Source organism: Phragmites australis, chromosome 2, assembly GCF_958298935.1.
Source record: "Phragmites australis chromosome 2, lpPhrAust1.1, whole genome shotgun sequence".
NCBI classification, from domain to species: domain Eukaryota; kingdom Viridiplantae; phylum Streptophyta; class Magnoliopsida; order Poales; family Poaceae; genus Phragmites; species Phragmites australis.
The window spans coordinates 46,528,094-46,541,432 of record NC_084922.1 but is presented as its reverse complement, the minus strand read 5'-3'; the positions used below and the strand labels follow the sequence as shown (position 1 = coordinate 46,541,432).

The 13,339-nt window shown below is 41.1% G+C and overlaps 2 protein-coding genes across 3 annotated transcripts; one reads left to right on the top strand and one right to left on the bottom strand.

The window, feature by feature from the left end:
• Positions 1-1,906: 1,906 nt before the first annotated feature.
• LOC133909291 (DNA repair RAD52-like protein 1, mitochondrial) lies at positions 1,907-4,793 on the top strand. The gene is made up of 4 exons (XM_062351658.1): positions 1,907-2,342; positions 3,127-3,164; positions 3,294-3,388; positions 4,391-4,793. The coding sequence occupies exons 1-4, from the start codon at positions 2,062-2,064 to the stop codon at positions 4,538-4,540; spliced, it is 564 nt and encodes a 187-aa protein (XP_062207642.1). The 5' UTR covers positions 1,907-2,061; the 3' UTR covers positions 4,541-4,793.
• Positions 4,794-5,746: 953 nt separating this feature from the next.
• Positions 5,747-11,736, bottom strand: LOC133909290 (uncharacterized). 2 transcript variants are annotated; one of them, XM_062351657.1, is made up of 6 exons: positions 11,323-11,736; positions 11,027-11,159; positions 10,024-10,162; positions 9,454-9,490; positions 7,544-7,817; positions 5,747-7,139 (listed from the first exon to the last, which is right to left on the bottom strand). In XM_062351657.1, the coding sequence occupies exons 1-6, from the start codon at positions 11,503-11,505 to the stop codon at positions 7,114-7,116; spliced, it is 792 nt and encodes a 263-aa protein (XP_062207641.1). In that variant the 5' UTR covers positions 11,506-11,736; the 3' UTR covers positions 5,747-7,113. The 2 variants fall into 2 exon arrangements, with proteins under 2 accessions (XP_062207641.1, XP_062207640.1); XM_062351656.1 differs by having other exon boundaries at positions 5,747-7,119.
• Between the last annotated feature and the right edge of the window lie 1,603 nt (positions 11,737-13,339).

Sequence of the window (13,339 nt, the reverse complement as noted above, 5' to 3'; positions counted from 1 at the left end):
TGTTCCACCTCTCTTACCTAATACAAAATTTTATTACAAACTAGTATATGTGAGACATATGATCAAATGATGATCAACTTCAAATATATTATCAAAAATTAATCAACTTTGAATATATAATCAACTTTGAACCTATGATCAAAGTTGATCATCATTATAAGTGATTGTTCCGTGTACATGTGTAATATCCGAGATAACTATTGTACTGAAACCAAAGCTACTATCTGATATCAATACCGAATATGAAAATTACCCATATTTTTCTACCAAAAATCTGATCCTATTTGTGCCCGATGTGTCGGGAATTATCTGGTCATGCTGCACCTCTATGCCAAAGAGGGTCCACTTATAATTTTGGATGATACTTGATGAACCAAACATTGAGAGCGGAGAGGTCGGTTTGGAAAGGAGCCGTGCGCGACAATAGCGGCGGAGAGAGTACAACTCAAGGAAGGCAACGTGACACCATGGCTGCAATGTAGGAATGAAGCGGCATCGGGTGGATGTGGCGCACGTGGTGGGTGGTGGATGTAGGGATGTCAATGGGAATTTTTCGTCGGTCCCCCTCCCGTTCTGAATGAAAGAAAATTCCCTGTTTCGATTTTCGTCTCAACTCACAGGAAATATTTTCTCTCCATTCTTACCGCCATCCTCACGTGGGGAATGGGACCTGATAGGCTCCCTTCCCCGCTACATCTCTCATGCAGTAGCACACGACCGCTTCTGCTCTGCTGCTCACGAAACAGCTTGGCGCCTGAGCCAACTCCTGTGCTGAGCCGCACCACCAGTCTCAGCCTGCTCCCGATCGTGCATGGGCCTCACGCCGAAATCACCTGCTGGGCCGCTAGTCAAATGCACACCAAGCCATGTGGCCTGCTTCGCTCCTGTGCCTGGGCTAGTAGCCTCGGCTGTAGCTAGGCGCTTCCACCAAGCCATCACACACGTTGAGTCGCAACCGTATGGGGATGAGAAATCGTCCCTGCTCCCATCATACTTGACCGAGGGGGTTTTTCTCCCATTAAACCTCCCACGGAGGAAAATTAACCCCATCTGTATCCTCTAGTAGAAAAATTCGAGTCAGAGAACGAGGATCGAGCTTTATTAACATCCTTAGTGGTGACAAGAGCGCACCCTGAGCGAGTGGCCAATGAGTGAAGAAGCAAGCAAGGACTAGACTTACCTCATGGAAACCATTTGTTGGCGATAGTGAGAGATCACGGCGAGTAGACTAACTAAGGATAATAATGGCAGATCAATGTCTATTAAATAAAGCTTTTTTCTCTTTTTCTCCTCTCCTATATAAAAAATAAGAGTAAATTTGAGAGCTCTTAAGTGCACTCGAGGGTTAAGCGAGCTTGAGCCCCCTCTGCTCCCACGATGGATCTACCCCTTTAAGGATAAGTGGGGATCCGCTCCTTAAAAGGATAAGTGGAAGGAGAAAAATAAAATATGGTGGTGGCACATGGCAGGTCTGATTCCTTTAAGATAGGGTAATAGTTTTGATTGGTATAACTAAAATTTATAGGTTTTTGTTGAAAAATAATTTTTACTGAAAGCTTTTTATGACTTTTGGCTTTTGACTGTTAGCTTTTATGAAAAAAATTAAATTCTTAGCACATTAAAAGTTAAAAGCTACTTTCAGTCAGCTTATCATCTGATGCTAGTTTTTCAACTTTTCAAAATTCTATTTATTTCAACTTATGGCTTCTAAGCAGACAAAAAAAAGTAATAATCTATGCTAAACAGGGCAATGTCCTCAAACAATCTCAGTCAGGAAAATAATCCAAGTAGCAAATGCAAATGTAAGGGAAAATGTTATATGAATCTCAGTCACGGAAAACAATCTCATATCGCAGAGGAAGTATAACAAAGTGGAACTCATGCGCCAAATCTGATTACCCACCTTGACAGCTGAAAGTTCTCTATTTTAAATAATCCAATTTCTCACTTGTCGAATAAAGCATTTCAATTCAAGATCTCAATTTCAAATTCACGAATCTCAATTTGCAAAGCCCAACTAAACCCCTCCGTCGTTTTCCCCGACTCCCTCCGCTCCGCGCCATGGCTCCCGGTGCCCTAGCCCGCCTCCTCCTCCGCCGCGCGCCCACCCCTTGCCTCGCGCGCCCCTTCGCCGCGAAGGCCCGCGCGTCGCGGCCGCCGCAGGAACCGGAGCTCCCGTCGGAGGACGACGACGACGTCGCCGGCGGGGAGGTGGCCGCCCCCACCGAGGGCATCAACAAGCCGCTCGCCGAGGTCCTCAAGGAGCTCGGGAAGAGGGTTCCCGAGTCCCTCGTGAAGACTCGCATCGAGGATGATGGCTTCGCCATCAAGTACATCCCATGGTAAGCCCACCCGCTCGATGGTTGGCTTGGCGATCATCCATCGAACCCTTGCTTTTAGCGTGCAATGTTGCGAACGATGGTTCAATGGGGGAGATTTTGTGCACATTTTCGCTTAAGTTAGGCGTATTTCACAGATTTGTGTGTAATCATTAGGTTATGTTGGAGTTACATATAAGATGTTACAGAGTTGATGGGTAGGTTGGTCGAGTGTTTTCCATTAAGTTTATCGGAAAATAAACGTTTTAGATATGTTATGTAGTCATCTGAAGTGGAAATCACATCTACTAGGAGCAACTTAATCTTAATTTTTGATTCGCACCTCAACAGTGCTGTGATGAAACCTTTTGGCTGATGCATGACTAGTTAGGATGAAAGCTACCACACTTCTATAGGATAAACTTGATCTATGGGCTTTCTAAGTTGAAGAGTCTGCTATTGCAGCACGACTTTAAGAGAACTTTCATGAACTGAGCATGTCTCAAGTGAAACCCATCGTCCTGTTAAAGTAACCAGACAGTCTTTAATCGGAAAAATAAACCAAGAATTTCACCATTTTGGCATCTGTTTAGCTTGACATTTTTGGGGCCCTCCTTTGCAATTCGAGAATCAGATTTTCTTCCTGGTTTATGGTTAGTAAGTGCTTCGATTTTATACCTTGAACATTTTATAGAGAAAAAAAAATGCTTGATTCTATGAGCCATATATGTATTACCCAAATCCGTATTGTTTTTGTAAGGGGAACCGCATTGTATCCTTGTGATCTCACTTCTGATGCCTCTTGCAGGCACATTGTCAACAAAATTTTGAACATACATGCTCCAGGTAAACTTCTAGTCATCACTAAATCAGATATTTGTTTTCCCTCTCGTTGAGGGCATAAGTTCGAAGAGGTCAAACTGTTGAGGAACTATATTTCCTATTTTACTTCTATTCTTTTGTAATCCATTACAGAGTGGTCTGGTGAGGTCCGCAGCATTGTATATTCATCTGATGGGAATTCTGTATCTGTTGTCTACCGTGTAACTCTTTATGGGACTGATGCAGAGGTACCACTTTTGCCCCAGCAAATGCTTTGATAATTACATGACTTATATATATAACTAAAGGTCATTCTGAAAGCCGAAAAATTGGCTGGAGTCTGAATTTTATGGCTTGCATTTGTATTTTGGCAATCTACTGATAAATCTGCTTTTTTTCGTCTTTGACAACCTACTGGCTACTGATAAATTCGAACTAAGTTCCATTCTGTTTTTGAACCATTGTTACCATTACGATTGCCATACTCCATTCGAATAGACACAATACAAAGTTCTGTAACCTGCCCAAAGACTGTCTACTGTATCCATCGTCAAATGTAACTATTGAATATCGATGTTCACCAGCTGTGTTGCAAGACCCCAGCTGTTATTTTGAGCCTTTCCTTTATAAATATGTTGGTGTCTACTGAGTACTGACCCTCTTATGTTGATCTTAATTGGCTGATGCTGAATTGTGAATTTCTTTTCTTCATGAATCTTTTATTATGCAAGTTTTGTGTTGTATAGCCCTGTTGTTATCGTTGGACCCATTTAGTTTCATTTCTGTGGTTGATTTTCGGGTTTTGAACAGAACGACTATTTGTGGCTTAGTTGTTTAGTTATTGCTGCATGTTAATTATTACGGTGCTTTTGTAAAGTGGCCACTGTTTGTCAATGCTATAACTGTTTGTTCCACTTTTTATTAATAAAACATGGAAAGGGAGGTCTCCTCATTTGAGGAAAATGGATCCATCTTGGCATTTACTATATTTTAGGATGATACTATTCTTCCGTACAGTCTTCTAGTACATAATTCATACTTTGGTGAACGGACTCAATATGCTGGAGATGCATAAACAGATGAGATTTTATACATACATGACATAGGGAGGATCCTAGAGATTACTTAGTATTTAATTGTCAATGTGAACTCATCTCAGTGTTGTTATAGGCGCAAGTAGTTTTGTTTAATATATGGCTAGTACTAACATAAATAATATTTTGGCACTGTTGTGGTCTATTTTTTATCAGGTCTATAGAGAGGCCACTGGAACTGCTTCTGTTGATGATACAAGCTATGGTGATCCTGTACAGAAGGCAGAAGCAATGGCGTTTCGTCGTGCTTGTGCACGTCTTGGTCTTGGACTTCATCTCTATCATGAAGATGCCATAGATGCTTAATGTTAAATTGTTTGTGGTATGAGCTTTTGTGTTCAGCCAGTTTGTGGTATGTGGACCATTGTCCTATAGTGGGCTATCCGTTTGCACTGGACATGCTTTTTTTATGCATGATATGAATGCACCAGTGTTTAAAGCTTAGGTTGTCATTTAGGTGACTATATGTAAGCTACTAATGCAACTACTTTCTGAACCGTTAGCTTATTATGCAGCAGCTTGTTGCAAGGACGAAGTTCCTTGCTCCAAGTTCACGAAATCTTGATTGCTCTGTTTGCTTAATTTTAATATTTCTTAACTGGATATTTCATTCACATGCTTCCATACTAACGTGTTTTCAACTGCAAGGTTTTTTTTAGGGGGGCTGCAAGATTATTTGGCAAGTCTTTCCAAGGTCTCTGCTATGATGCTGCCTTCACAAGATTATCATGTCAAATGCTGTACTGCTTATATTTTTGCTTAATCTTATACCGAGGCTGCTGATCGCTGTCCCTTACAAAAAAACAAAAAACAAATTCACAATGTGATACCGATGATGCCATATTGGGCCATGATGTCCAACTAGTGAATGGTCCAAACTGTCACAGTACAGGTTTGCTGGGAATATAGTTATCATAAGCTGGTCATTATTTTAATCTACATATATGACTGCTGAGGCCAAGTAAACTGTTTGTTTATATTGTTAGTAATTAAACATGCTACTTCATGATCACAGCAGTCCGAGCATGATGACCATTTGGCATGGCTTCTTGCAGAACTCTTCAAACTCTCGAGGGCCTTACTAGTGCTAGGATATCTAGACAATATAAGGCTACTGCCGTGTTTTGTTCAATGAAACTGATGCATTACGAGATTGGTTGCTCACGCAATTATTGGAATTTATTCAGTAACATACTACTGGATGGGGTTGAATTTAATCTCAAGGCTCAGTCTTCTTAGTGTCCGTCCAATGTATGATATATGAAGTGGATGCTTTTAGGGGCGGACCGACGTTGAGGCTTAGAGGTGCACATGATACTGGGTGATTTTTCGTTTTTCAGTGATCAATTGTATGTATCAGATCTGTAGGACACCCTCTAGCTTAATAAATGAGACATTTGAACTTCTAGACTAATAAGTGGGACATCCGGTTATTTTTGTTCTTAGTTCGTCACTGGATGCTTTAAAGGTATAGTTTCACAGATCTAATTTCACATCAGCAGGAGCATAAGCTATTGAAAGGCTGATGAATAAGAAATGCAAAAGACAGGGGGCATATTTTACACAACATTATATGATGCACTACAATGTTGGAAAATAAGGTACTAACTACTGAATTGAAATGGACAGAACATTAACAACATCTGCAGGGTAGAATAGCAAATAGTTCTGCTGGTCCTACGAGTAGCATAGTACTACTTTATTATTACAACCACCATGTCTGGTAATAGTAGATTAATAAACATTAAGGGCTCTCTGCGCAGAGTGGGCTGGAGGAGGATGGGGCGGGACCTGGACCTAACCATGGTAGTGACACCGGGGATGTAATGAACATCTACATGAGTGGGTGACCCAAGAGAATAAAAATATATCTATGGGTCCATTGGGTTAGTGAGTTACACAACAGTGCTTGGCTACTCCAAAGCCTTCTTTGGAGTCCCCAATACTGTGTTTGGAATGACGGGAGGTAGTGCCAAGTGCTAAAAACCAAACATCAGCACTCCTCTGAACCTGTCTCTGATTAGGGGCCCAGGCTCTCCTTAGAGCCTTAACCACCTAGATGCAAGCTATCAACTGAAAGATAAAATAAAATGTTAGTTGGTGCATCTAATCATTTGCTTGGAAAAGGTGAGATGTTGGTTACATAAGAAGTTACCACATGATGTGTCATAAAGTTGGTGGGGGGTGAATATGCATTGGAAAGAGATCATAGACGATGGCCACATGTCAAATTCAGTTTCTCTAGGTAACACCAAGACTAGAAGATTAGAGTTTGCTAAATGGTTCATGCTTCACCCAGAAGCACCAGGCCTAAGCTAAATACAGTTTGGATTCTACAGATGAAATTTGGGAGTGGCGTTCTAGCTCAATCAATTGTTTAGCGCCACTTTTGTCCAATTTGACTAGTATCAGCATGAACCCTCCCTGGGTCATGCCTGACTGTTAGAGCTTCTTTTAGCTACAGCCTTCTCTTCCTAGGGCTGAAACTAACTCTCCCGGATGAAGTCCTTCCTTGGACTATTGTTAGAATGGTTGGGGTTTGTGCTTGTCTGTTAGTACACCCCATCCTAGGGGCATCAAGCTTTGAGCACATCCTGGGGCTAAAGCTAATTTCCAATCGCCACATGACCATGTGGGATATGGAGGTGGGCACTTCGATTGATGAACATGATCAACAATGGTGCCTTTTGTTGTTAGAGATGGATGCATGGACTCAACACGTAGGAAACAAGAACAAGACATCAACAATGGGAAGGGAGACCATGGTTAGGCCAAGGGTTGTTCTGGAGCGGCAGACACTTCAAAGTGTGAGGGAATCAACCGGTAAGGATGAGCAGCCTGAGTTGGAGTTGCCAGGGTTGGAGCTGCGAGAGCCGTAGTCATGCCTGTTTAATGGGGACACACACTGTCAAGATATTAGTACCACAAGTGAGCAGGAATTTTTTTTTGTCCAACTAATTCTAAGAACATGCTAAGTGAGTCTTCCTAGCAAACCAATGCAAACATACTTTTGATGATACTGTCTACTATATTCAATGCATGGTCACTAGCTAGTTTAAATTCTTGTATTGTAACCTGACAGATTGACAAATGAATGCTGGTGGCTGATTTTTGTTCTTAGAAATGCTCTAGAGCAAACTGTGGATTGAATTTTCCCCATTATTAGGACAATATGCGACATGAGGTGTATTGTATCGAGTGCTACATTAAGCTAGGATCACGTACAAATGCACAAGTGGGTTTTGAATAGCGAAAGCTGAGTTTTTAATGATGTTATTAATCAGATACATACAATAAAGCTAGTAGTACCTGCTTGGGCTAGAGGGCTCGCTGCAAGTGACAATGGTCCTCCATACTGCTGAGCAAAACCTGTCACAGCAGCAGCTGTAGAAGCCGCAGTGGAGAAGTGGAGCATGTGTGGGTATTGCAAGTTGTAGCCTTGTCCACTTGTATAGTTGGTTGTAGTGTTTCCTGACTGCCCAAACTGGAAATATGGATAGAAGGGATTTGTTCCGGTCATCATGCCAGCTGCTGCTCCTCCATAAAATGGGTACTGGGCTCCTCCATAGATGTTGTAGTAGTTCTGTTTAACAGACAAAGAGAAACATATTTTATTCTTTATGCTCATGATAAGAAACTCTGTCCAAGAAGATCCCTTGTCCCTTGTTCGATCCGGTTTAGTATCAAGTTTTTTTTGTTTTCTGTTATCTACTATTCCTTCCGTTCGTAAGTATTTGATGTTTTAGAATTCTTAATATAGTCCAATTCTTACTACAATAGTCACTGTGTAAATCCATGCACCTACTTTAAGATATGCTTTATTACAGTATTCCAGAAAATATCCTGCTAGCAGATAATTTGGATCTATAGAAACCAGAGTTTCTCTCTGGATAGAATTAGAGGGGCCCAAGCATGTGCTGTCATAGCTTATTTGGTTAACAAGGGGGCTCCTGATTGATAGATGGACAAACTAGGCCCCCATACCATGTGCGGCTGGGTAAGATAGAAGTTGCTAGAACCAGAAGGCACTATATATTCAGCACTGCATTGCTTCATATATAGAGGATACATAATCATTTGTTGTTTTTCAGTGGACATGGGCATAGTAGAGAAATAGAGATTGTGCCATTCATCTTTCGAAATTACTGTTTCGGGGAAGATTTGAAAGCAATTGGACTTCGACATGATAATACATCTTTCCCTCTCGAAGCTGAAATGATTTTGAAAGGATAGTTTTGGTGTTGTCAATGCATATTATTGTCAATATGCTGGACAGCTAGGAAGAAGATGAATCTTGTGTGTCCACTAAAAGGAAAAAACTAAAACTAGTTAAGTAGCTCTCTGGGACTACTCCAATATATGTCTTTAATTTTTACATAACCCCAGTGGAAGAGGCAGAAGAAAATCTTCGCGGCAGCAGAAACAGAATGATTAGACCACACATCATTTATGTGAAATCATGTGGCAGTTAAGATAATTCAGTAACATCGAACCACTAGTGTTTTCTTTTTTAGATTTCCCAGTAGGAAACATGATTTTGCAGATGATATGGTTTTATTCTTTGCCTTGCCACGTTTGTTATATTCGTTTGATGATAGAAAGCTACTTAAAAACTTATTTTGTATTCATGTTGAAGCAATTAGTGGGAGATTCGTTATTAATTCTGTGCTTTCCAATATAAACAGAAAGGATAACGGCATTTGAGCAAACATTTCTACCATTTGTACGTCTTATTACTATGATGGGCTGTACATGCAACCTGACAGTTTTTTGTTAAACTTGTGCGGGACTTGTTTCCAGCCTAAATGAAGTGTACATTAAGCGCACAAAAGCATGAATACCAATCCTCAAGTTTTGGTTTGAAAGGTTGCAGAAGCTAAAATGGTCAGTAATTCGTGCATTCATTGCTTATTGCGTATTATGTGCATTTATGTTCATGGTGCAGTATTCTGTGCTGTATAATGTTTCCTTTTAGCCAGAAAATATATACACTGCAATTTTCTATGCATTGTTTGTCACATCATAATTCTTGTGATAAATACGTTATGCAAAAATACTTTTAATGCACTTTCGATTGCATGCACGCAAACATCTAAGCATGGTGATTTATGGTTCCGATCCCCACAAATCGACCAAAGTGAAATGAATAAAATAACCTTATTATGCTACTGTTGGTCGAGTTTAATAGAGCTTATTAGCAATGCTATGTAGTAACTTACTGTGGGATAACTGTAGTCTGGAGTATAGGGAGAGTACCTGCAGAGAGAAGGAAAATAGGATATATTACTTCTGTTTGTTACATAATAATTATGTATTTATGTCGTATTCTAATGTGCTACAACGAGGTAATTGATTTTCCAGAGAGAGAGATTATGACTGGGACGCTATCATGTGCCACTAGAGAACGCACTGCCCCTTTATGCTTGTGTCAGAGAGGAGAGGCTGCATCTGCATGCCCATTCACCATTGACCAAGGTGGCATGTCACAATGCACATGTCATGCATGTGAATACGCCCCCCGTCATGTTTGGTCCTTTGGGCACTTTCAAGTTTCGTAGGGTCCCGAGTCCTGGCCATATGAGAGAGAGGGGCAGGGAGAGGGAAACAAATTTTTGTAGGATATTCAGGTAAAAGATTCTTTGTCTATGTTATACATTTTAGATCTAATGGCTCGTGCGTGTGTGAAGATCTACGTGTCACGTAAAAATAAAGATCTACTTGTGAGACCTGATCCCATATAATTTGCTTTTGAGGGAGAGGAGGAAGAGAGAGGGGAGGAGAGAGAGTACCCGTAGACATGGTAAGGGAGGCCCTGTGGGGTGGCATAATGAGGGAAGGTGGCATGAGGAGGAAAAGCTGCGCCCAGTGCACCTTGGATCCCTGTCTGCTGGCTAAAGGACTTCATCACCCTAAAGCTCCTAGCTCCTCCTGTAGCAACATCATCGGAAAAACAGAAACAAATTTACCCACATTGCTTGTTTATATTAGCAGGAAAAGAAACTTATTTAAACCAGGCGTTCACTTGTTCCAATGCACCACCGATGAATTTATTCAGACAGTGATACCAGTCCAGTCTATCAGTTGCAAGACGACATAATAGAAGTAAAAGATTCTTGTTTCCGCCCCTTATTAATTTATGATTAAGGGTTCATCGGCTAGATTTATTATCCACGCCTAGGAATTACAAATAGTATACTACATTATCTGAAACAAGGCACTTAGCTCTAGGATAACTAACATCTTCGTACTAATGTTCTTTTCGCTCTACTTTTTTTCCCTGCAAGTAATGTCAGCAGCATATCCTTTTGTCTATAGATATTTATTGTCCTAGTTGAAAGCTATTCCTGTAAACATGAACTTTTTTTTGGGAAAACCACTGTTCTTAGGAAGATTGGCTAGCACTAAGTTAAAGCTAGGCATTTAAGCATTTTATTCTCTCTACTGGATGCCAACACGAGATCCTCATTTAGCACTTGAGGTTGGGCCAGTTTTCAAAGTTAGGCAAACTTGTCGTCTTGTTTTTTAAGCTCTTCATTTATTCTAGTGACTTGAAGGAACCTGAGCGCATAAAATCATGACAGTTAGTTTGTGATCATATATAAAAATTATTATAACATGCAAGACGTAGTGCATCTATAATGATTATTACTTTTCTTTTTTCAAGAACTTTGAGCTATGGGCTCTATTCAACTCAAGAGAACTCGTCGTCAAAGGCTTTCGATTAAGCAAGCTAGCTAACTGCTTCTTCTATGTTGCTTTGTATAGCTGGTGAAAAAATGCTAAATATCTAACCATGCTGGGGGGTCGGAGGCCTAGATCTTTGAACCCCAAGTGAAGCCAGATTGCAGTTAGCCCTCCTTCCATCTATCACTGGCGCGGGATCAACGCAAGCCCTCATCGCCGCATCCGGGTCCCGGAAGGTAACCTACAATGTGAATTTACGGTGCTTAATTAATTGAAATCAAGCAAACAGTACATATTGCATCAGAAAAGGAATAAAAAGGAATACATGGACTGAGAACTGAAATGTCTATAAAGTGAACTGCAATTAAATGCATATGAAGGAAATGAACTGTGTAGGATCATACAAATCCGTAGCCCTTGGATCTGCCTGTGTTCTTGTCGGTGATGACAACGGCCTCCAGGATCTCCCCAAACTGCTCAAAGTACTTCCTCATGGTCTCCTTCTGGGTTTCCCATGCCAGTCCCCCTACAAACACCTTGGTGTAGGTTGTGTCTCCAAACTGCCCCATCACACTCGGTGGACTCATGACACTAGCTTCACCTCGGCAACAACAAATCTAACTCCAACAATAAACTGCAAAATCAGCAACCAAAGATCTGAATGGCTAGGACTAGTTCTTGTTAGAGGAAGGGAAGAGGAGAGAAGAAGGGAGGAGGGAGAGAGGGAGGAAAGCTAAAGGTTAGAGGAAAAGGGAGAAAGGGAGAGAGAGGGAGGGAGGTACAGAACAGCAATATATACTAGTGTTTGCTACTCCATGATGCACCAGCCATGTCCTTTTGGTCCAAGCCACGCTCATATAAAAATACCACGCACCAGGAGACACACCCACCCCGTCCAATAGTCGGTAAAATGACCCAACTACCCCTATCCGAGTGAGCAGTAGTTACAGGGTGGCGTTGGGCTGTCCTTGTCAGGAGAGTGGCAGAAACGGAACGGAGGATGAGGAGGATTCCAACGGGATATGGGGAGTTTAGGTGTTTGTCTTCGCGAACTTATCTGAATCTTAGCATGCGTTATTCTTTTGGTATTTGGATTTGATTGCATCTCTTCTGATTGATCATGTCTTATTAGCTAAGTATATTAAGATCATCTCTAACTATATTCTTTTTATTTCGTTCATTTCTTGATTTTTTTCTCCGTTCCTATTTTCTTTAGTTTTTCTCATCTCCAACAGCTTATCTTTAAAGGTATTCGTGAAGAGAAAAAAGAGAAAATCATGTTCTGAAGAGAATGATTTTGAAAATTTTTTCGTGACGAGAAACCGTTGGAGTGTTAAAGGGAACGAAATTTTCTTCGTGAAAGGATTCTGTATCCTGACAGAAAACGGTTAGAGATGTTCTATCACGAGGGAGAACAAATAATGAGTGATTAACATAGTTCTTTTTTGTTTGCTGTATTCTGGCAGAGCATATTTGGTGAGCACATACACTGCACAGGTGATCCAGGGTCTGCGTTCTTTGGCAATTGGAGGTTTGTGAAGTTGGTGCAACATCATATCTGGTAGTACATAATTATCAAGCAAATTTTGGTAACTACGTTTTGAGTTTTATTTTCTTGGAAGGTGGTCGACCGGCTTGGGCTAAGGAAATATACATAAATATTTTGAGGCACTTCGATTCATTACTTTTAGTAGATTATATGTTGCCATATCTCTAGGTGATTAAGAGACTATCTATACTAAAACTGCACGGTACAAAAGTATCGACGGATAGTCAATTCTATTGTACTCTTATAGCCGGTGCTTTTAAATTTGGGCTGTTTATCCCATGTTTCTTACCCCTGCGTTGTCCCACAAAAGACCAAGGCCCATCAGTTGTTGGAGCAAATGAAAATCAGTAGAGGCTGGAGCAATACTCTAATGTTATTGTGAGCTCTCATGATCCTACCCACTTTGAGTTAGAGCTACAAATTGTGGTGGAGACCGGAGACTCGTTCACAGTACATTAAGCACAAATAAAGGCATTCTGCACCAGAGGAGATATTCGACGATGTGTGTTGCCTGGCAGCAAACTGAAGGGAATGCATGATGTGCCATCCGATCTGATCTGGAGATGGACGACTGTATATGCCAGCCCAGTTGGTGTGATCGGGAGGAAATCACCTGTTCCGTGGCTCGACAAGGACGCAGTGCCAAAGCTTTTGCCTCTCTCTAGCTCCTAACTCTAGATTTCTCGTGGCCTTTAAGCCACCTTTTGATGACAACAGCGTCGTCCATCCTCGGTCATCTCTCTGACAGCAACAATACAGTCTTTGACGCCCCGTGTGTATGTTCAGCTACAATACAGCTATCCATGCAATATCTTTCAGCTGACTAATAGTTGTCCCTTTCAGTTCCAGACGAATATAGGGGAATATACCCA

Coding starts and splice junctions, on each gene's coding strand:
- LOC133909291 (XM_062351658.1), top strand. CDS start 2,062: ATGGCTCCCGGTGCCCTAGCCCGCCTCCTCCTCCGCCGCGCGCCCACC. Junction 3,165..3,293: donor TTTGAACATACATGCTCCAG/GTAAACTTCTAG, acceptor AATCCATTACAG/AGTGGTCTGGTGAGGTCCGC. Junction 3,389..4,390: donor TTTATGGGACTGATGCAGAG/GTACCACTTTTG, acceptor ATTTTTTATCAG/GTCTATAGAGAGGCCACTGG.
- LOC133909290 (XM_062351656.1), bottom strand. CDS start 11,505: ATGAGTCCACCGAGTGTGATGGGGCAGTTTGGAGACACAACCTACACC. Junction 11,160..11,322: donor GATCCAAGGGCTACGGATTT/GTATGATCCTAC, acceptor TTCACATTGTAG/GTTACCTTCCGGGACCCGGA. Junction 9,491..10,023: donor CTCCCTTACCATGTCTACGG/GTACTCTCTCTC, acceptor TTCTCTCTGCAG/GTACTCTCCCTATACTCCAG.